Below are 24,257 nucleotides of genomic sequence, written 5' to 3'. Positions count from 1 at the left end.
GACCTTTTTCTACTTCGTGTGGGCTGGTGTAAACGGGTCCTATATGTCTTCTCACTGCGAGTTGTTCTATTAGGACGTTGTCTCCCGGTATGACCCGGTGGGTCGAATCTGTGGAAAGAGGAGGAAAGGTGACAGCCACTGCTTCATAATTTTCACTAAGTGTACTTACCTGGCAGGGGAGACACCATGATCATGAAGGTGGTTCTCCCAGGGCGAGGCACGGCTATTGCACACTCTAGGCCGTGCTGATCGTGGTTGTCTTCCCTGCCGCTTCTCGGCCTTTTGGCTGGGACTGGGTGTGGTATCTGTCCTTATCAGTTGTCAGCGGAGCGCTGAAGCACCTCCTACATGGGGAGGGTCAGGGCCGGTACAAGGCAGGGGCGGAGGGAGCGGGTGCCCTGGGCGCTACCATTTGCGGACAGGAGGGGGGCGCAGGTGAAGTGCCAGCAGTGTGCTTCACTGTACAAATTAGCCAGCGCCGCTAGTCATCTCTACCTTATTACTGTAATGTGCTGAGTGCGCTCCTGCACCCGCCTACACAGTCCACACCAGTCATTTCTGTCAGCGCTGCTCCTTCTCTCCCCCTATGAAGGAACTTTGTAGTCCCGTCCTGGCAGCGTGACATCACTCACAGCCAGAGGCGGGATAGGAGGAGAGTAGAGAGCTGCTGCTGAAGCTATGAGAGGAGCCACCGAGGAGGAACCAGAAGAAGTTCAGAAACAAAGTGTGTGTATTGCCTGGACTTTCTTCACCTCTGACAACCCTCTCCTCTCTGACCTGTCACATAACACATAGCCAGTAGAGGAAGTTTTCTGCACAGCTCACTTCCTCTCCTGGCTTTTCTCTGTTAGCTCTGGGCACTCACTGCTGCTGCCCTCGAGCCCAATTCTGCTCCCACTACTGTAAGCTACCGAAAGTGATTGATTGCAGAGGCAGCTTGTCCCTGCTTGCTGCTACTACTGGTACATTGCAGCACGGAACCCAGGAGCTCTGAAACTCCTCCTCAGCTCTGTGCTACAGCAGGCAGAGCTCTCTGTACTCTGCTGTATTAAAACAAAAAAGCCTGTGCATACCATAGAGACTAGTGCCCGTCAGAAGAGGTGAGGGATTGCCAAAGCCTGAGGTGCAGAGAGGAGTGCACTGTAAAGGTGTGGGGGATATGTGCTGAGAGAGGGAACAGTGAAAGGGGGGGGGGGTGTAGCAGAGAGGGGATCTGGGGTGGATGTGTGCAGAGAGGGGATCTGGGGTGGATGTGTGCAGAGAGAGGATCTGGGGTGGATTGTACATGGAGGAGATCTGGGGTGGATTGTACATGGAGGAGATCTGGGGTGGATTGTACATGGAGGGGATCTGGGGTGGATTGTACATGGAGGAGATCTGGGGTGGATTGTACATGGAGGAGATCTGGGGTGGATTGTACATGGAGGGGATCTGGGGTGGATGTGTGCAGAGAGAGGATCTGGGGTGGATTGTACATGGAGGAGATCTGGGGTGGATTGTACATGGAGGAGATCTGGGGTGGATTGTACATGGAGGAGATCTGGGGTGGATTGTACATGGAGGGGATCTGGGGTGGATTGTACATGGAGGAGATCTGGGGTGGATTGTACATGGAGGGGATCTGGGGTGGATGTGTGCAGAGAGAGGATCTGGGGTGGATTGTACATGGAGGAGATCTGGGGTGGATTGTACATGCAGGAGATCTGGGGTGGATTGTACATGGAGGAGATCTGGGGTGGATTGTACATGGAGGAGATCTGGGGTGGATTGTACATGGAGGGGATCTGGGGTGGATGTGTGCAGAGAGAGGATCTGGGGTGGATTGTACATGGAGGAGATCTGGGGTGGATTGTACATGGAGGAGATCTGGGGTGGATTGTACATGGAGGAGATCTGGGGTGGATTGTACATGGAGGGGATCTGGGGTGGATTGTACATGGAGGAGATCTGGGGTGGATTGTACATGGAGGGGATCTGGGGTGGATGTGTGCAGAGAGAGGATCTGGGGTGGATTGTACATGGAGGAGATCTGGGGTGGATTGTACATGGAGGAGATCTGGGGTGGATTGTACATGGAGGGGGTCTGGGGTGGATTGTACATGGAGGGGGTCTGGGGTGGATGTGTGCAGAGAGAGGATCTGGGGTGGATTGTACATGGAGGGGGTCTGGGGTGGATGTGTGCAGAGAGAGGATCTGGGGTGGATTGTACATGGAGGAGATCTGGGGTGGATTGTACATGGAGGGGATCTGGGGTGGATGTGTGCAGAGAGAGGATCTGGGGTGGATTGTACATGGAGGAGATCTGGGGTGGATTGTACATGGAGGAGATCTGGGGTGGATTGTACATGGAGGGGATCTGGGGTGGATTGTACATGGAGGAGATCTGGGGTGGATTGTACATGGAGGAGATCTGGGGTGGATTGTACATGGAGGGGATCTGGGGTGGATGTGTGCAGAGAGAGGATCTGGGGTGGATTGTACATGGAGGAGATCTGGGGTGGATTGTACATGGAGGAGATCTGGGGTGGATTGTACATGGAGGAGATCTGGGGTGGATTGTACATGGAGGAGATCTGGGGTGGATTGTACATGGAGGGGATCTGGGGTGGATTGTACATGGAGGAGATCTGGGGTGGATTGTACATGGAGGGGATCTGGGGTGGATGTGTGCAGAGAGAGGATCTGGGGTGGATTGTACATGGAGGAGATCTGGGGTGGATTGTACATGGAGGAGATCTGGGGTGGATTGTACATGGAGGAGATCTGGGGTGGATGTGTGCAGAGAGAGGATCTGGGGTGGATTGTACATGGAGGAGATCTGGGGTGGATTGTACATGGAGGAGATCTGGGGTGGATTGTACATGGAGGAGATCTGGGGTGGATTGTACATGGAGGGGGTCTGGGGTGGATTGTACATGGAGGGGGTCTGGGGTGGATGTGTGCAGAGAGAGGGTCTGGGGTGGATTGTACATGGAGGGGGTCTGGGGTGGATGTGTGCAGAGAGAGGATCTGGGGTGGATTGTACATGGAGGGGGTCTGGGGTGGATGTGTGCAGAGAGAAGATCTGGGGTGGATTGTACATGGAGGGGGTCTGGGGTGGATTGTACATGGAGGGGATCTGGGGTGGATTGTACATGGAGGGGATCTGGGGTGGATTGTACATGGAGGAGATCTGGGGTGGATTGTACATGGAGGGGGTCTGGGGTGGATGTGTGCAGAGAGAAGATCTGGGGTGGATTGTACATGGAGGGGGTCTGGGGTGGATTGTACATGGAGGGGATCTGGGGTGGATTGTACATGGAGGGGATCTGGGGTGGATGTGTGCAGAGAGAGGATCTGGGGTGGATTGTACATGGAGGAGATCTGGGGTGGATGTGTGCAGAGAGAGGATCTGGGGTGGATTGTACATGGAGGAGATCTGGGGTGGATTGTACATGGAGGGGGTCTGGGGTGGATTGTACATGGAGAGGATCTGGGGTGGATTGTACATGGAGAGGATCTGGGGTGGATTGTACATGGAGGAGATCTGGGGTGGATTGTACATGGAGGAGATCTGGGGTGGATTGTACATGGAGGGGGTCTGGGGTGGATTGTACATGGAGGGGATCTGGGGTGGATTGTACATGGAGAGGATCTGGGGTGGATTGTACATGGAGGGGATCTGGGGTGGATTGTACATGGAGGGGATCTGGGGTGGATTGTACATGGAGGGGGTCTGGGGTGGATTGTACATGGAGGGGATCTGGGGTGGATTGTACATGGAGGGGGTCTGGGGTGGGTGTGTGCAGAGAGAAGATCTGGGGTGGATTGTACATGGAGGGGGTCTGGGGTGGATGTGTGCAGAGAGAAGATCTGGGGTGGATTGTACATGGAGGGGGTCTGGGGTGGATTGTACATGGAGGAGATCTGGGGTGGATTGTACATGGAGGGGATCTGGGGTGGATTGTACATGGAGGAGATCTGGGGTGGATTGTACATGGAGGAGATCTGGGGTGGATGTGTGCAGAGAGAGGATCTGGGGTGGATTGTACATGGAGGGGGTCTGGGGTGGATGTGTGCAGAGAGAAGATCTGGGGTGGATTGTACATGGAGGGGGTCTGGGGTGGATTGTACATGGAGGGGATCTGGGGTGGATTGTACATGGAGGGGATCTGGGGTGGATTGTACATGGAGGAGATCTGGGGTGGATTGTACATGGAGGGGGTCTGGGGTGGATGTGTGCAGAGAGAAGATCTGGGGTGGATTGTACATGGAGGGGGGTCTGGGGTGGATTGTACATGGAGGGGATCTGGGGTGGATTGTACATGGAGGGGATTTGGGGTGGATGTGTGCAGAGAGAGGATCTGGGGTGGATTGTACATGGAGGAGATCTGGGGTGGATGTGTGCAGAGAGAGGATCTGGGGTGGATTGTACATGGAGGAGATCTGGGGTGGATTGTACATGGAGGGGGTCTGGGGTGGATTGTACATGGAGAGGATCTGGGGTGGATTGTACATGGAGAGGATCTGGGGTGGATTGTACATGGAGAGGATCTGGGGTGGATTGTACATGGAGGAGATCTGGGGTGGATTGTACATGGAGGAGATCTGGGGTGGATTGTACATGGAGGGGGTCTGGGGTGGATTGTACATGGAGGGGATCTGGGGTGGATTGTACATGGAGAGGATCTGGGGTGGATTGTACATGGAGGGGATCTGGGGTGGATTGTACATGGAGGGGATCTGGGGTGGATTGTACATGGAGGGGGTCTGGGGTGGATTGTACATGGAGGGGATCTGGGGTGGATTGTACATGGAGGGGGTCTGGGGTGGGTGTGTGCAGAGAGAAGATCTGGGGTGGATTGTACATGGAGGGGGTCTGGGGTGGATTGTACATGGAGGGGATCTGGGGTGGATTGTACATGGAGGGGATCTGGGGTGGATTGTACATGGAGGGGGTCTGGGGTGGATGTGTGCAGAGAGAAGATCTGGGGTGGATTGTACATGGAGGGGGTCTGGGGTGGATTGTACATGGAGGGGGTCTGGGGTGGATTGTACATGGAGGGGATCTGGGGTGGATTGTACATGGAGAGGAGGGGTGGATTTGTGCAGAGAGGGAGAGGAGAACTGGGAAAGTGTGGAGGGGTGGATTTGTGCAGAGAGGGAGAGGAGAACTGGGAAAGTGTGGAGGGGTGGATTTGTGCAGAGAGGAGAACTGGGAAAGTGTTGAGGGGGGTGGATTTGTGCAGAGAGGGAGAGGAGAACTGGGAAAGTGTGGAGGGGTGGATTTGTGCAGAGAGGTAGAGGAGAACTGGGAAGGGGGAGCCCTGTGCAGAGGGGAGAGCTGCAGAAGGCAGGTTGTGCAAAGTGAGAGCTGTGGAGGGTGGGGAAGGTTGTGCAGAGGCGAGAGCCATGGGGGAAGCTTGGGGTGCAAAAGTGAAACATGGGGGGGTGGCAAAGGTGAGAGCTGTGGATTAGATTTAGATTGAGGTGCAGAGATAATGGGGGTGCAGAGGTAAGTTGTGGACTGGGGGTGTAGAAGTGAGATGTTGATGGGAGGGGCAAAGGTGAGCTGGGGAAGAGGGGACACAGAGGTAGAATACTTGAGGGAAGGGGGATTTTTGCTTGGGGGAGACCAGGGATGGGGGACAGTAAAGCATACAGAGTGGCTGTATGTTACATATTAAAGGCCTTGGGATGGTACTACTGCATGTTGTATTCTGTACAAAGGGTTTTGCGTTACATACTCCTGGGCCCTGCATTCTGTATGCTGATCTGCATATTACATATGCTTTACCACTGCATGCTGTGTGATACCCTCTGTTACATTTTCCTGACTCCTGACCCCTGCACTCTGTACACAGGGCTATATGCTGCATATACCGCAGCACAAGGGCTGCTTTGCATTGAATGTAAGTACTGTCCCTTTTGCTGATTTTTTTTCTGTGCCTTGTGTGATACGCACTTCTCACCACTGCACAGTACACATTCCTGACCAGTGGCAGTTAATTAACCCATTTGTGCTGCATTAGTGCAATAATTAACCCTGACACTGGTGCAACTAATGCAGCACAAAGGGGTTAATTTACTGCTACTGGTCAATTACTAATGAATCAGTGACCAGTGGCTTTGACAGAGGAGTCAAACAAGATAATACATGGCAGGTAGTCATGCATGACATTTCCAACTCCATCCATAAGATAAAAAAGAGGTTGACATGTCTTTGGGGCAGGAAAGGGGGAATAAGGAGGACATTCTCATAAAAGGTCATAGGAAAAGCCCCAGTGAAGCAAGGAGGACTGGGGTACTTTGTTTCAAAGTAGTGTAAGAAAAAGAGCACCCCCATGTAAAATACAGGAGAGAAAATGTTCCATTCTTGCAAAAGCCCCTATAAGAGAGAAGTACCTTTTAGCAAAAGGGAAGGGTTCTGAGTGGGCAAGAATACCTGCGGAAATTTCCAGAGAGGCACAGATAGTCACAGCAGTGACGATGAACGGCGATGATAATTGGGGGGGGGGGGGGGGGGCGCAGTTTGCCTCCTTCGCCCTGGGCACCAAATGACCTTGTCCCAGCACTGGGGAGGGTGGATGCAATCCAATGACGTCATTGCACCTGGAAGGATGGTTTCAGCAGGGACTACGCTGTGCTGCCCGATAGAATACTGGGGGCCGGCCCATGGTTGAGTCTGAGCCATCTGGAAGGGTGCTCCTGGTGAGGATGGGTACTGCGCTTGGTCTTGGTCTTTTTGCCGAGTTTTAGTCTGGCCTTCTGGCTGGCTGGTGTAAGTGCTATCTCTGTCAGTGATCCGGTTAGAGGAGCTGGTAATGCCCTGTGGTAGGACGGGGCAGAGCCATGCAAATCCGCTGGGTTGGCTGGCAGGGGTGGAGGGCTGCACTGGCTGGTCGGGGGGTCGGAAATGGAACGAAAAGCCTATGGTGCATGTGCCCCTGGAGTGGCAGTCCAGGGGTATCTGAAGATCACTGTGTGTGAGGGACACATTGATTTAGGATACCACGGTCACTGCACCAGATACACGCTTTTTTTAGCACCTGCCTCCTGGGCCGGGTCTTTTGGCTAGGACCGGAGGAATTTTGTATTCCTGGCCGGAGGGCCTGGTCATTGTTTCACCACAATGGCCACTTCTTTCACTCTCCTCTCCACTATCCCTTCCCCCACTTTATTTTATTTTAGCCTGTGTTTGTCACTTTTTTGTCTTTTTTTGTTGTGCACGTTTTGTCACTGTGTGATTAGTAGGGTGCGGGTCCTCGGGCCAGCCCTGAACGTCATGGGAGTGGGTGGACATGGCCTTCTGGCTTAGTTCGCCTGCTCTCATGGGGTCTCCCTTCGGGGGAGCCCCACCTAGTACTGGGAGGGTTCTGTTTCGGCAGTCCCTCCGAGGAAGTTGGGTCCGTGTCGGCTTCGGTTGCTCGGACCACAGTACCTCAGTCCCTGTCTGGAGCCTAACCCCCCCGGGGGATCAGGGTTTGGGTCCCTCTTCACAGGAGGACCACTTGACGTTGCACCCGTCTGCACGTTTTTGTGAACACTCTTTATGTGTGTGCACATTTTTTCTGCACCGGGTGGAGTTTTTTGGGTGTGTTCACACGCCATAGGCTTTTCAAAAAAAAAAATAATAATTTTCACTAAGTGTACTTACCAGATCTTTCATGTACTTTTCCTGTAAAGAATATAAGTTAGGATCCTGCCTAGGGTTCCTATCCTCTCTGTACCATTTCTTCTTCTGAATGGGCTTTCTCATTAAAGTTCATTTCTTGAACTAGGGGTGTTTCTGATTTGGTATAGTATCGAGGGTAAGTGTACTAACCAGTCTTCTAAAGTTCCTTGCGTGGCTTTCCTATTTTCAATGGACAGCCCCACCTAGTATGTGCGTGAGTATGCGCACTACTGTGTGTGTGTCTTCTCTTGTGGTTTTGAATGCTTCCACCCATTGTGAGAATACATCCACAATGACCAAAAGGTAATCTTGCTCTGTCCCTTTCTTTGGCATGTGGGTGAAATCTATTTGCAGACAAGTGAAAGGAGTATTAGGATACGGGAGGTGTTTCACCTTGTGTGGTATGTTTGCATGTGATGTGATGATACATGTGACACATATGCTTTTAACAAGCTTGGCTTTGAAGAAATCCTCCAGTAAAATGTGTTCTGCCAACCTCTATGACCTACCCCATGGTATTGGGTCATAAACAAAGATGCACTAGCTGGGGGGGTGCATCATGTCCTGTCTTCCCCTCTTCGAGGAAAAGTCCATTCATTTATTTTTCAAATCTTTCATGTGTCTGGAGATCTAAAAATGAATGATCTAGCGGTGCTATTGTACTATAGTGTTTTAGTACTGGCATTTGGGTACGTGCCGGCTGCTCTAGTAGCTGATTCTGCAATGTACTCTAATAACAGCAGAATCTACAAAAACCCTTGTGTATATCAGGAAAATTAGTGGAAGTCATAAATGACCTGGGACAAATGTCCCATTGAGCAATGTGTATATAGTCATGCTGTGACACTACCCTACCCTGTTCTCCTGCTTAATCCCAAAAAGGCATTAAATCCTAGCCTTTGGAATAACTCCATATCCGCCCAAACTTTGAGCAGACATGGGTGTGAATATTTTAGGTAACATTTTAGTTGGTCTGCCCAGGGTAAATGATGTTACCATCCCCTACCACCATCACTCAGGAGGTATACCCTGAACCTCAAACACTCTTGGAAAAGGAACCCCACAGGGCAAAGCTCTCCTCCATGTTCTTTTTTGTGAGGACACCTGCCATAGTCCTACAATTGCCCCCTGCATACAAAACATAACGAGGAGGCCAAATCTGGGTGCTTCAACCACAGCACTATTCAGATACCTTCACTTGGGCACCCGGATATATCTCTCATATTTCCGGAAGGGAGGTTCAGCCCTTGGTAACACCTTTGGTAGCAGGTAAAATAAGAAGTGGTATATTATAAAACCAACTGTGGTGAACTTTGCCTCTTAGACTTATGTTCATTCACCAGGGCAGCCATAACTCCTTGTGACTGAAGACACGTCCCATGTGTCAGGCTGCAGGGCTGTGGAGGGGCCAGAATCCTTTGGGGGGGGGGGGGTGGTCTGATCAATGATCTGTTTGCATTCATGTTCTTTGTCTGGTTCGTTGGAAGTTAAATTTAACAACGAGTGAAGGAGACGGACCTGTGGGTTGGGGTGTCAGGGGTGCTGTGGAGGGGCCCGAGTGACTGACCGACATAAAAGATCACATTGATTCCGAAGATGCCCCCTGCGGACCACTTGTTCTTCTCGTTCTGGGGTCCTTAAAGTTGAATTATTTTTCCCAGCTATACTGGGCCAGAACTAGGTGGAATCTGGGAGTTGCACAGAACCATCAAGTGTCCGGGGCTGTAATACAGCATCCTTAGCCGCCTGGCCTTGGGGCCTGCGCTGCTCTTCTGTAGAGGCTAGGGGCTGGAGGCTAGGGCCTGCGCTTCCACATGTGAGCCTCAAATGCTAGGATGGCTACCTCAGCAAGAACCTGGAAAGCTGAAAACAGCCAATCAATCTAACTTATTGCTTGATTGATTTACCTGCCGAAGTAAAACAACTTCTGGGCCTTTAAGTGAAAAAAAAAAAACCTCTGTCTCTATATATAAATATATCCACCGACCTCAAGTAAAGGATCCAATGACTCTGAATACAGAGTGTCCTTCTGGGTGTAAACTCCACCCGTCCTTACAACCGGCCTCAAAGAGTAACTACAAACTGTAGCAGGGCTGATCTATGTGTAGGTGTGTCTCTCTGGTGGGCTTGCAAATGTGGTCTGGAGCATAATTGCATAGACCCCAAAGGTACATAACCCTAAGGATATTATCCACCAGGTTAGTCATCAGCCGTGAAGGATACATTTCCAAAAGATTGGCCAGTCCACAAGGGAATCCTCGTCCACCAGGACGCTAAAACATATTTGCTGAACCATTCACTATGAAGTGAAAATGGGTGGCATTAGATGGTGTGGCTGTGGCATGGCACATCAGGTAAAACTGGTGCTTCAAGTATAACTAAACTATTTTCCTCAATCCTGTATAAAGCAGCTACAGGGTTTATAGAGGTGTTCTAGGGCGATATCCAGTACCCCTCTTCTAGAACTTTTTTTTTTTTTTTAACTATAATTTTTTTTTTTTTTTTTTATTATGCCTCAGAACAGGGTGACAGCATCACTACAATCGCTCAGCTAAACTCTATATGGCTTGTGGCTTGCACCTGAGTACTAGGGAGATTTTGCATCCTTCTTAGGTTGGGTCTGAACCCATGTTCAAATCGGAGCTCTGCCTTTTTTCAACCTATCTCTTTCCACAAAAACCCGGAACTCTACATACATATACAATTTAAACAATATAAACAATACAAATAATAAATGCACAAGTTCCTTTTAATATTCCGGCGTGCTCAACCCACCCGGTCACACAGAATATTCTTAATTCGTTCCAAACTCCTCTGTGAGGCGATTTCCTCATCAGAGAACCCTGAGGAACTTCTGCGGAAACTCACTCACACTTGACATTTTTCAAATGCTTCGTTTCTGTATTAGCCAATGGACCCCAGACACCGATTAATTATTAACCCCTGATAACAAAAATGGAATGACAATAACCATTTGCCACCGCGGCCGCTCTTTTGTTAACAGCGGGATTCATTCATCTTTTTGGTCTGGGGGTCCATTGACCCTCACTATCAGCATTTGTAAGTTTTCACATTTACTCATAGAACATCTTTGTTCATGGAGGTACAAGACTTTCATGTACCCTCACATAATCACAATCACTTTGTTCACTTTAATTCAATATCACCCTTATAAACAAACAGATTATTTTATATTTGTCACACGACAGAAAAGAACAGCGACAGAGGTCTGAGCTTTTTCCTCTCCTCACTCATAGTTCTTCCCAACTGTTTCAACAGTTAAACTGTTTTAGGCCTAACAAAAAATCACAGATCCTACATAAAAACGGAACAGACCCGCCTTATGAGTCCTTTCATTTTTGAACCGTGCACAGTTCCACAGCTATGGCTGCGGGGAGGAAGGTTCTTAGGGCCAGATCCACAAAAGGGATACGACGGCGTATCTACTGATACGCCGTCGTATCCCTGTTTCTATCTTTGAAACTGAGCCACAGAATCAGTTTCCAAAAGATAGGGAGAAGATCCGACATGTGTAAGGGACTTACACTGCCGGATCTTAGGATGCAGTACCGCATCCGCCGCTGGGGGCATTTCAAGTCGAAATGCCGCTTCGGGTATGCAAATTGGCACTTACGGAGATCCACGAAGCTTTTCAGCTTCGTTTTTTCTCCGTAAGTTTTAGTTTGCAATCGTAAAATTAGGGCTGCTTTTACAAAGTGTAAACTGTTTACACCTTGTAAAAGTAGACCCTTCTTACCCGCGACGCTGTTATTTTTTTTTTTTTTGTCCACCGTATCTTTTTTTTTTCCCGACGCAACTTTTTTTACCCGGCGCAATTCACAAAACTCGGCGTAACGTAAAACCGCGCTATGCACGTCGGGAAAATGACATCCGGAGCATGCGCAGTATGTCCGGCGCGGAAGCGCGCCTAATTTAAATGGGACTCGCCCCATGAAAATAGGAACGCCTTGCGCCGGACGGATTTAAGTTACACAGCCGAAAATTTCTAGGTAAGTGTAACTTACGGCAGTGTAACTTAAATGGGAATTTTTACGTTACGGTGGCTCTTTGTGGATCTGGCCCTTACTTCCCTAAACAAATAACCTCTACCAATCCTATATTTCTACTTATAATATCTTTAATCACTTAATTAAAACTTTCTTAAAACCCAGGGTCTTCTACTATGTGCTTCCAAAGCACCGTATGTGACACAGTCTTTTTGACCAACAAAATTATATAGATGGTCGCAAATTAGACTTGTCCCTGACCAGGTTGACCTTTAAATCATCTTTTACTAGACAGTTTATTCAACCTAGAAACTGTCTAGATTCTGTCTATGTACCTTTTAAGATGCAGTAGGGGGTGTAACTTGCAAGTCTGACCCCCCCCCCCTGCTGCCCCCCTTAACGATCCCGTGTCCGTGTTCATACTCACTACTCCAGGAATATCCCTTCTGCTATGGGGGAACCGAAATAAGGGATCCTTACTGATCCTTGAATGATACCCACCCTGCACACTTGATATTAGATATGTGTGACTTCTGTAATAGCAAAACAATACACCCACAACACATTCAGAACATCTATGAGACATTAATAATGTTCTTATACTCTAAAATATGTCTGATTTACTGAAATAACAAAACCGTCCACTCACACTCCAACAATATTCTTATACCTCTATACAAGATTATACTTCTCCCTCTATGCGATAGAAAAATAAGCAAAATCAAACTGAGATATGTATTTTTATGTATACACCTTTAAATTTAAGTTTCTCTTAATAGCCACCTAGGACCTAGGGGGGTATAAAAACATATAAACAATAAACCAGTTAAGCAGTAATCACATTTAGATGTCATATATATATATTGTGGGGGTTAGCTCGGTAGCGGGGTGTGTGACCCCTTGGTTGGGTTCACCACACACTGAATTTATACAGACTGGCAGTCGAAGACGGTTGAAAACAAAGTTTCTGGTTTATTTTTCCATCTTGCTGGAAAACAATTGCAAGCATCCAAACAGCATAAACAAAATCAAAACATAAAATAAACTCTAGCCACTCTAGGCGTCTACCTTCCACACAGGAACCTATCTATGAAGTCTAACACAGCCTACCGCTGGATAGACAGTGCCGCTCATACAGCACAAACAATAGTCTTTGGACTTTTTATCACACAGAAAAGTCAATGGTCTCCTCACCTCATCAGGAGACTCTCTGGCACTGCTCTCCTGTTCACACAGCCTTAGGAGTGACGCAGCCAATTAGTGGTTATCCTCTGGGCTACTTTATAGAGGCCTTTAATTGCCTCACTCTGAACAGCTGGAGTCTTCCAACGGCCCTTAGCCTGTTCCCGTTGTTTTCCGCGTCGAGTATTCAAATTAGCTATTTCCGATGATCCACGAACGTACGAGCGGCCGTCGCATTTTTTTACGTCGTCTCTAGTCGGCTTTTTTCGGCGTATAGTTAAAGCTGCTATTTGGTGGCGTACGCAATGTTAAGTATGGCCGTCATTCCCGCGTATAATTTTAACATTTTTATTTTATTTTGTTTGCGTAAGTCGTCCGTGAATCGGGCTGGACGTAATTTAGGTCCACGTTAAAAAAAAAATGACGTCCTTGCGACGTCATTTAGCGCAATGCACGGCGGGAAATTTAAGGAACGGAGCATGTGCAGTTCGTTCGGCGTGGGGACGCGCTTCATTTAAATGAAACACGCCCCCTACTCGCCAATTTGAATTACGCGCCGTTACGCCGCAAGAGATACACTACGCCGCAGTAACTTACGTTTGTGCGAGGGGTCCGACATGTGGCCCCTCCGATTCGTCCACCACTACCTCCGTGGGATTTGAATCTGGTGTTTTCGGGAATTGAGAACTTTCCCTTTGAGAACATTAGAGAGAACCTCTTTAGCCACTTGACCACTGGGCACTTAAACCCCCTTCCTAACCAGACCAATTTTCAGCTTTCGGTGCTCTCACAATTTGAATGACAATTACTCATACAACACTGTACCCATTTGAAATTTTTGTCCTTTTTTTCACACAAATAGAGCTTTCTTTTGGTGGTATTTGATCACTTCTGGTTTTTTTTTTTTTTGCGCTATAAAAGAAAAACGACAGAAAATTCTGTAAAATAAAAAAAAAACTTGTTTCTGTCATATTAGCAGGTTATTTCTCACACACAGCATATGCATACCACGAATTACACCCCAAAACACATTCTGCTATTCCTCCTGAGTATGGCGTTACCACATGTGTGCGTACTTTTACACAGCCTGGCCACATACAGAGGCCCAACATGCAGGGAGCGCCATCAGGCAATCTGGAACACCCAGGCCAATTCTGACATTTCTCTCCTACATGGAAAAATCATCATTTATTTGCTAGAAAATTACATAAAACCCCAAACATTATATATGCTTTTTTAGCAAAGACCCTAGAGAATACAATGGCGGCCGTTACAACTTTTTATCTCGCATGGTATTTTCGCAGAAATTTTTGAACGCGTTTAAAAAAAAAACTGTTTTGTGCTTAAAAAAAACCAAAACAGTAAAGTTAGCCCAATTTTTTTTCATAATGTGAAAGATGAAGTTACGCCGAGTAAATAGATACCCAACATGTCACACTTCAAAATTGCGCACACTTGTGGAATGGCGCCAAACTTTGCTACTTAAAAATCCCCATAGGCGACGCTTTAATTACTTTTACTGGTTACATGTTTTTAGTTACGGAGGAGGTCTAGGGCCAAAATGATTGCTCTCGCTCTCACGTTCGCAGAGATACCTCACGTGTAGCTTGAACACCGTTTTCATATGTGGGCGGGACTTACGTATGCGTTCGCTTCTGCATGCGAGCTCACGGGGACAGGGGTGCTTTAAAAAAAAAATAAAAAATAAAAAAATTATTGTTCATTTTACTTTATTTACTTGATTTTGACACTTTTTTCCACTTTTATTCCTATTATAACATCCCTTGTAATAGGAATATAGCATGACAGGTCCTCTTTACAGTGAGACGTGGGGTCAATAAGACCCCTCATCTCTATGCTGGGAAGACTGAAAAAAATTTATCTTGGCCTCGATCGTAGCGGTGAGTCTGTAAAAGCGCAGGAGGGGGGGACGTATTGCAGAGTATTTGGGTATTGCAGAGTATCGCGCAGGGTATTGCAGAGTATCGCGCAGGGTATTGCAGAGTATCGCGCAGGGTATTGCAGAGTATCGCGCAGGGTATTGGGGTATTGCAGAGTATCGCGCAGGGTATTGGGGTATTGCAGAGTATCGCGCAGGGTATTGGGGTATTGCAGAGTATCGCGCAGGGTATTGGGGTATTGCAGAGTATCGCGCAGGGTATTGCAGAGTATCGCGCAGGGTATTGCAGAGTATCGCGTAGGGTATTGGGGTATTGCAGAGTATTGGGGTATTGCGCAGGGTATTGCAGAGTATTGCGCAGGGTATTGCAGAGCATTGGGGTATTGCAGAGTATTGGGGTATTGCAGAGTATTGGGGTATTGCAGAGTATTGGGGTATTGCAGAGTATTGGGGTATTGCAGAGTATTGGGGTATTGCAGAGTATCAGGGTATTGCAGAGTATTGCGCAGGGATAGCTGAGCTGGGATGGATGGCTGGATCTGTGACTGCAGTTGTCACAGATCCAGCCACAGCGCTGCTGCTGACACCCGCTCCCCCCCCTACTCTCACGCTGTACCGAACGGTACAGAGAGGAGAGGGAGGAACCTCATAAAATGACGCCGGTTTGTTTACAAGTGATCGCTCCGTCATTTGACGGAGCGATCACGTGGTAAACGGCCGCTATCAGTGGCAATTTACCGTGATCCGTGATGCCCGGCGAGCACGGACACTTCCGCGAGCGCACCCCAGGGGACGCGCAAACACGGAAGTGCACGAGGACGTCCCAGGGACGTCGTGTCACAGCAACTCGACCGCGCTGTAGCAGTATTTTTGCTATAGCGCGGTCGGCAAGTGGTTAGACACTCTCTCAGAAAGTTGCCTTTCTGGTGGCTATTACCTCTGTCAGGAGGGTTTTTAAAGGAGGTTGCATGACATTCCTTAGACGTGGTACGTGTTCTGTGGGTGTCTCTGCTACGGCTCCGTTTGGGAGGTTAGACTCACTGTTTGTCTCGGTGACTGATCCAAAGAAGGACCTGGTGTTGTTGTCGGCCACCATTTCTCGATGGATCAGACAGATTGTGATTCAGGCCTCTGCCCTTAAAGGGCGGGCGCCTCCCTTTCCTGTCACGGCATACTTATCCAAGGCAATTGGTACCTCCTGGGCCTATTGAAGCATCCTGGTCTTCCATAACACCTCAGCAGTGCCACAGGCTGATAGCTTCCATGCCACATTGAGGCAGTAATTGCTACAAAAGGGGCCCAAACCAAGTACCGAGTACATATGCATGCTTCTACTTTTCAGAGGTCCGATATTGTTCTATGTACAATCATTGATTTATTGATTGCATGTAATAATCTAATTTTGTGAGATTGTGGATTTGGGGTTTTCATGAGCTGTAAGCCATAATAATCACAATTATGACAAATAGCGGCTTGAATTTTTCGAGTTTCACCTGTACTGCCTGCTTTCTGAGGAAGTGAGTTGAATATTGCAGACCATCAAACTGAGGACATCTAGAGAAAGTTAAGAGCACTGTGTGGGAAATCTCTAGATTGAAGGTGAATATGGAGGCAAAAGCTTGTTTTATCTTTCAATTGATTATTCATTTGTATCTTATTATTTTTGCCGGAATTATGCTTTATAGTTTGTAAATTTTGTGTTTCCATAGAATGTAGAACAATTGTTCAGTAGGAGACCTTTTAATAGTTTACCGTTGGTATAAAAGCACATACATCACATATACACATTAAAGTTGAATCATTTGTTATGTTGCCTGAGCAGGGCATCTGCCATCTTCATAACAAACACTAGATATTGGTGACACTGAGTAACTACAGTTTTCTTTACGTTTGATCCAGAAAAGGATAGTCCCTTTTTTGTTATGAAATCTGAGAATAGTTGTATGATCTTTGAGGAGGATTTTCCAGTCTGCTGAAATATCTGTACACCAAACTTGGTGCTGATCACTCTTCAAGTACCGGTTAGAAATCTTTGAACCAGTCATGTTGCAAGTAAAATTGTTTAACGTGATTTTCTGTTTTTCTTTTCATTCTGCAGCCTCTATTGACACCTCGACATGGGAGTTTCCAGATGTCTGCCAGTACTATTTTGGCTCATTTGGACGGTGGTCCAGCCTTCTGTTTTCTATGGTGTCACTTGTTGGAGCAATGATTGTCTATTGGGTGCTAATGTCCAATTTTCTATTTAATACTGGGAAATTTATTTATAGTAAGTAAAAATTGAATGTGTCTGTGAAGGTTCCCATTTATCTTAGGGTATATAAATATGAGACAAGAAAAAGTGCTTAGAGATGATATTAAACAAATTTATTCATCCGTTCTGGAAAAGAGTTGGGTGGGGTGGTAGGAAGGAAAAGAAGGGTTGGGAAGAGATTCACCAGACAGGAGGAGTTAGTTGCTGCATTGTTTTTATATTGGATGTATTTTGCATTTTTTGGAAGAAAGCATATTGTTACATTTTGGTAAAGGATAAGTGTACCCTAACACTAAAATCTCTACATCTACAGACATCCCCGATCTAACATGAACCTATCTAGCCCTGCAAAGAAGAAATCAGAATACATACCTATTTTGAAGCCGATCCGACCCCACACTGAGCTGTCAGCTGCTGCTTCATGTACCCATCTGCTGGAGACCGGATCGGCTTCAAAAAAAGGTAGTGAGGTTTTCCCGAATCTGGCTGCAAAAGTTGAAATACACTTTAAGTCTTAATGTTCCTCATTCTTCTTCAAGCAGCTCAAATATCTACAGAAACATTAATTGGACCCCCAGTTTTAAAGCGGTACTAAGCCCCGCCTGGTCATTTTTGCCTACAGGTAAGCCTATAATAAGACTTATATGGACATGATTCCCGACGGCTGCACTTCCAAAAATCCTTTTATTGAAGCTTCATATCACAAGTGGTTGACAGAAGTTAATGACTAAGCGCTAACATTTGCGCAAAACACATCTAACTCTTTGTCCCCTGCTCCATCTGTCAACCATTTGTCATATGAAGCTTAAAAAAAAAAATTTTTGGAATGTGCAGCCGTCCCGAATCATTTCCTTATGTTACACAGCATGCCAGCTGGGCTAGCACCTGACTAGTGTGTGTGGGAATTAACCAGAGACTCACTCACCTGGAGCGGCTTTTCTTGTTTCATTTATAATAAGGCTTACCTGTAGGTAAAATTAATCTCTCCGTACATGTTTTAGGAGATATTCACTCTGGATGCAGCCAGGTGCGTCCCTGCCGGACCCTCAGAGCTTCGTGCTGGAACGGAGGGCTCCCACGCACATGTGCGAGAGTGACGTCATTGCGGCTCTGGCCAATCACATAGTCGGAGCACACGAACCCGGAAGAAAGACCAGGGGAAGATGTCAGCCCTCTCAGCAGTGACAGCATGGCGCTGGAGGGTTCTTTCCAAGGTGAGTATCTAATAATGTGCTAGTATGCGTTGCATACTAGCACATTATGCCATTGCCTTGCAGGTGTGTTTTTTTTTTTTTTACTACCGCTTTAAATGGGGTTGTAAACCCTTGTTTAAAAAAACAAAACAAAAAAAAAACATGTCATACTTACCTCTGCTGTGCAGTTTGTTTTGCACATAGTGGCTCCGGTCCTCCCCTTCTGGGGTCCTCCACCGGCACTGGTGGCTCCTCCCCGCATCAAGTGTTCACTTTGGAGAAGCACTCCCCTTGGTGGACACCCGTGCGGGCATGCTTCCGAGTCCTGCATCTGTGTCCATTCACACAGAATGCAGGACTTGGCCCCGCGGCTCCGCGTCATTTGCATTGATTGATGGTAGCAGGAGCCAATGGCTGCGCTGCTATCAATCTATCTAATCAGGACACGAGACACCAGCTAGAGCTGCTGTGCTCGTTCCCGGCTGGAGCATTTCTGACCATTTACAATGTAAAAAACACTTCTAAACCCAAACACGGCATATAAAAAATAAAATAAAAATACTCCTCTGCAATAACTGTACTACTACCTGGGAGGCCTTCTTAGGGATATTGGACACATAATGTAAGGTAGCAGTATATAACATCCTTTGAGGAATATGTTTTTAACTGATTGATGTGGGGACAGAGAGGTCAATTTACTAAGGCAGTGATGGCAAACCTATGGCATGCAGAGCCCTCTGTGGGCATGCCAACTATACTGGGAAGTCACCACCACTGTCGGCACTCTCTAAACCCGGTGTATCAACTTCTCCTGCAGCAGCGCTTTCCAGGCGCTATTAACCCTTTTCTCGGCCACTAGCGGGAGTTAAAAGTAATCCGCTATCGGCCGAAAAATGCTGCTAAAACAACGGTAAAGCGCCACTAACACTAGGGGCGCTTTATCGCTAACGTGGCCGCGCTAGTAATGTGAAAAGCCACAATTGTTAACAATTGTTAACCCAAGATTATAGACATGAATGTGCTACTGATAAAGAGCTATTTTTGATTTTGTTAGTAATGCTGCAGCTCAATTACTTTAATTAATTAGATAGGAAAACAAGACAAATATGTGTTTTTTTTCCTCTCCTCTCCAGTTCGATGTTTTAAGATGATTGTCTGTTTCAGATTACGTAAATCATGTCAATGTAACGGAGATGGGACTAAGTACAAACGGTAGTGATAAAGGTAAGATGGAACTGTTAATATGACTTCCTCTAGTTATATCTTTTTTTTAAATTAAATCCTCTAGTTATATCTAGATATCAAATACTGTACTGCCATCTCAACAAGACATTTCAAAATTGTGCAAAGTAGGTCTTTCCTCGAAAATCTGACTTTCCTATTTTTGTAGATCCTGGAGCGTTAAATCACCTGACCATTTCTTATATCTCTTGGCAGTTGAATACATATCTGCACTTTACTGGCTCTGACTAAAGCAAATTTGGTTTGAGTCCTGCTCACCTGGAAGTTTCAAGTTACTGCCTGCCTATGCTGATCTCATCTGCTGCTCATTTTTCCAGCCGTTACATCACTGTTATGTGTACAGCTCTTGGCTATAAAAAAATAAAATAAAAACACTCCTCTGCAGTAACTGTACTACTACCTGGGAGGCCTTCTCAAGGATATTGGATACATAATGTAAGGTAGCAGGATATAACATCCTTTGAGGAATATGTTTTTAACTGATTGATGTGGGGACAGAGAGGTCAATTTACTAAGGCAGTGATGGCGAACCTATGGCATGCAGAGCCCTCTGTGGGCATGCCAACTATACTGGGAAGCCACCACCACTGTCTGTGCTCTCTAAACTCCCCCCCAGCCCACACGGCGAATCTACAGGAGTGAGAAGTGCAGTGGCACTGTGACAAGGGGAGAAGTGAGTGTGGGCTGTCCGTGGTACCCTCCCGCCCCCCTTTTTCTGTCTAGCAGCGCTGAACAGGGACAGAGCGGCACTTGCAGAGATGGCCGCCCACTCTGATTCCTCCTGCTTCCCCATTGGCTGCAAGAAGGGACCAATGAAGAGCCAGGACAAGTGCTCCATGGGACATGTAGTCCCGAAAGACTATAGCCTCGTACAAATCGACCCGTTTTCCCCTGCAGGAAAACTGCGGGGAGAGCTTTGGGCCGGGAAAATGGAGAACCTGCTCTCTATTTTCCTGCCGGGATTCCCGGCGGTTTTAAACCTGGCAGTTTTTCAATGGGGAAACACTGCGAGGGAGCATACACACGGCCAGGATTCCCGGCCAAAGCTCTCCCGACGGGAAAACCTCTTGTGTGTACACGGGGAAAGTTACCAAGCAGGTTCTCGGTTTTTCCGTCTGGATTCCTGGCATGCTGTGAGCCAGGGGACAGAGCGGCTGCAAGGATACCGCCCCTGCAGTGCCAGTTGCGGGTGTTGCCACCGGCAACCGAGAGTGAGGGGACATCTGTTCAGAGGAAGCGTTGTTGCCCTGTCGCTTGGATTGGTGATAGGCCCTTGTGGCTATTATCTGTGGCTGTTACTAATTGCAGTGTTGGCACTTTGAAAAAAGTAAGTTGGGTTTGCGTCGCAGTTTGGGCACTCGGGATCAAAAAGGTTCGCCATCACTGCACTAAGGGATAAAAAAAAACACATTTATTATTATTATTATTTATAAAAAAGGTACATAGTGAAAAAAGGCGTTCTAGTGAGTTCCATCGTACAATTTAAAAATATATGCATATGATTAGATACAACCATAGGAGTTTATGTAACAATGAAGTAGGTAAACTTGTGCTAGAAATCCCAACGCGTCTCTTCGGGGGAAAAAGATTGAAAACATGAACTCTGGAAAAAGATACATATAGATAATATTTGTTAAAACAAAAAACAAACGTATCAATATTATACAGTAGAATATATATGGTCATTGTTCGCCATATTGGCGTAGGTGAGTATATTTACCCAGTGCCGATCCTGACCTCCCTGGGACCCTAAGCAAAATGACATGGCACATTAAAAATGAGAAGCAGGGTGCGCTGACGACAGTGACATGTCACATTAAAGAAAGTTGAGAAGCGGGGGGAAGGGGTGTTCTGCTGTCGGAAATTACTCAGCCAGCGAGTTTAGAAGCGGGGTACGGGGGAGAAAATGACTTCTCACCAGGCGGGGCCTCTAGTAATTTGGCGGGCCCTTTGCAGCTTTGCGGGGCCCTAAGCGGCTTGCATAGTGAGCCTATAGGGAGGATCGGCCCTGTATTTACCAAAGAATAATGTAAAACAACTGAAACCATAGGTCCACCGCAGAACCCATCACAGAGAAAAAGTGCCCCCAGAAAACCATGCGGAACGGGAGGGTCAATGGAAAAGACCAGGCTGCAATATATTTTTTACTTTTTGCTATAATAAATATCCCCCAAAAACATATATAAAAAAAAAATTTCCCTCAGTTTAGGCCGATACGTATTTTTCTACCTATATTTGGTAAAAAAAAGAATCGCAATAATCGTTTATCGGTTGGTTTGCGCAAAATTTATAGTGTTTACAAAATAGGGGATAGTTTTATTGCATTTTTATTTATTTTTTACTACTAATGGCGGCGATCAGCGATTTTTTTTCGTGACTTCGACATTATGGCGGACACTTCGGACAATTTTGACACATTTTTGGGACCATTGTAATTTTCACAGCAAAAAATGCATTTAAATTGCATTCTTTATTGTGAAAATGACAGTTGCAATTTGGGAGTTAAACACAGGGGGCGCTGTAACATTTAGTGTTCACTTAGTGTGTGTTTACTACTGTAGGGGGGTGTGGCTGTAGGACTGACATCATCGATCGAGTCTTCCCTATAAAAGGGATCACTGGATCGATGCGCCGCCATAGTGAAGCACGGGGAAGCCGTGTTTACACACGGCTCTCCCCGTTCTTCAGCTCCGGGGAGCGATTGCGACGGAGCGGCTATAAACGAATAGCCACGCCGTCGTCCCGGATCGCTCCCCGAGGCTTACCGACCGCCGCATGTAGCGGGGGGGGGGGGGGGGGGGGTCCCGATCGGACCCCCCACCCACGTCAAGCAGAGCACGTACAGGTACGTTGATGTGCCTGTCCGTGCCATTCTGCTGACGTATATCTACATGAGGAGGTCGGCAAGTGGTTAATGCCATAAAAAATAACTATGTTTTTCTCGACATGATTCTCGTCAAGCCTGCTTTGCATACACACGATCGTAAAAAAAAAAATGCTTGAGCAAAGCGCGGTGACGTACAACACGTACGACAACGCTATAAAAGGGAAGTTCCATTCGGATGGCGCCACCCTTGGGGCTGCTTTTGCTGATTTTGTGTCAGTAAAAGTTTGGTGAGAGACGATCCGCACTTTTCAGTCATCGTGCTTTTCAGTTTGTTACAGCGTGACGAATGTGCTATCTCCATTGCAAATGGTAGTTTTACCAGAACAAGTGCTCCTGTCTCATAACTTGCTTCTGAGCATGCGCGTTTTTTTTCCCGTCGTGAAAAACGAAAAAATAGAGCATGTTCTAAATTTTTAATGCCCATTTTTCACGTCGAGCCAAACGCAATCGTTTTTAATGACCAATTTAAAAAATAGAATTTTTCTCGTCATGAAAAATGATCGTGTGTACGCGGCATAACCCATAACAAATGCTTCACCAGCAATATGCACTGCTCTGCTAATGCTTTGCTCTGGTGTTAATGCAGGCTTAGTGTGCCTTCATTTCCAGAACAGTAAACGTGCAATTTTACTAAGAAAAAACACATTTAAGCAAAGCTTTTTTAAAGTGGAACTTTAGTCAGAAATTTAAAGCGGAGCTCCACCCAAAAGGGGAAGTTCTGCTTCTTTGCTTCCTCACCCCCTCCTCTGCTATATTTACCATCGAGGGGAGGAAGATGACACCTGTCAAAATCAGATGCCCACGTCCAGGTAAGATCGCAGAGATCTACGAAATTTCCGGCCCCCCCCGCTGCCTTCTGGGAGACACACAGGTCCCAGAAGACCGCAAGACCATTCAGAAAGTGCAGTGCGACTCGCGCATGCACAGTAGGATACAGGCTGCGAAGCTGGAAAGGCTTCACTTTCCTTAGTGATGATGCCGGCGCCTGCACCCACAGCTGATGTACGAATCGGCTAGGGGTGCCAACATCGTGGGATACCTGGAGAGGTAAGTGTCCTTATTTTAAAAGTCAGCCGCTACACTATTTGTAAATCACATGGAATGGGAGATCACATGGACAAGCTTTAGCAACACTTCTGCACCACCGTTTATGGGAAATAATTATTTAAAGGAACTGTAACATTAATTTTATTTTCAATCTGCATTAGAGAGATTTCATTTTACAGTATATTGGATAGATAAAGGTGTATAATGTGTATTTTCTTTGTTTCTCTGCAGTCATTTGCCCAAATAATGAAGACTCAACACCATCAAATGAAACAGCGGATTTTGTTTTTGGAAATACTACAGGATTCACGCTATTCCAAATGTGTTGGAATAAAACAAATACTGTTCCCCTTTATTTGATCATCATACTTCTGCCTCTTCTCAACTTCCGTTCGCCATCCTTTTTTGCCAAATTTAATGTTTTAGGTATAAACCTGCAAAGCTTGGATGTCCTTCCCATCCATACCTCTCCCCCTCTCGTCTTTCCTTTTTATTTTCCCTTCCCTCTCTGCTTTCTTCTACAATGTGTTTCCCTCTACCTCCACTACTCCCAACTCTATAAAACTTTCCTAAAACAATATTTTATACATCTTTTTCCCCATTATACTTCCTGATACTATTATCTCGATTCTTTCCACAGAATTGTCTATCTGTGACTCACTTGTTGAAATGGGACATGCAGGAAAGAAATTTACATACTACTGTAGGGAAATCACACTGCTGACATATAAAATTGTCCATACAGGTTTCAGTTGGTTGTGAAATCTTAGCTAGATCTTTCAGCAATAATTTGAATGTTTACCTAAGCAATCTATCCAGTTGGAATCCAATCAGGCAGGCTCAGTTGTTACATGACTTAATTGAATTAAAATTGGATTGAACTAATTAATC

The 24,257-nt window shown here is 46.7% G+C and overlaps 1 protein-coding gene and 1 non-coding gene across 3 annotated transcripts in view; both read left to right on the top strand.

Annotated features, from left to right (window-relative positions):
- SLC38A9 (solute carrier family 38 member 9) overlaps positions 1–24,257 on the top strand; it is a 115,285-nt gene that overhangs the window by 48,907 nt on the left and 42,121 nt on the right. For both annotated transcript variants that reach the window (XM_040339458.1, XM_040339465.1), the window contains 3 exons: positions 16,842–17,012; positions 19,355–19,414; positions 23,598–23,792. In XM_040339458.1, the coding sequence (XP_040195392.1) occupies positions 16,842–17,012; positions 19,355–19,414; positions 23,598–23,792 (426 nt within the window). The remainder of the gene's footprint in view (positions 1–16,841; positions 17,013–19,354; positions 19,415–23,597; positions 23,793–24,257) is intronic.
- Positions 162–320, top strand: LOC120925704. Its single transcript, XR_005746908.1, has one exon. It is a non-coding gene; the product is annotated as a U1 spliceosomal RNA (small nuclear RNA).

Source organism: Rana temporaria, chromosome 1, assembly GCF_905171775.1.
Source record: "Rana temporaria chromosome 1, aRanTem1.1, whole genome shotgun sequence".
NCBI lineage: Eukaryota > Metazoa > Chordata > Amphibia > Anura > Ranidae > Rana > Rana temporaria.
Note: the sequence above shows the minus strand (reverse complement) of the source record. Positions and strands in the feature narration are given on the sequence as shown.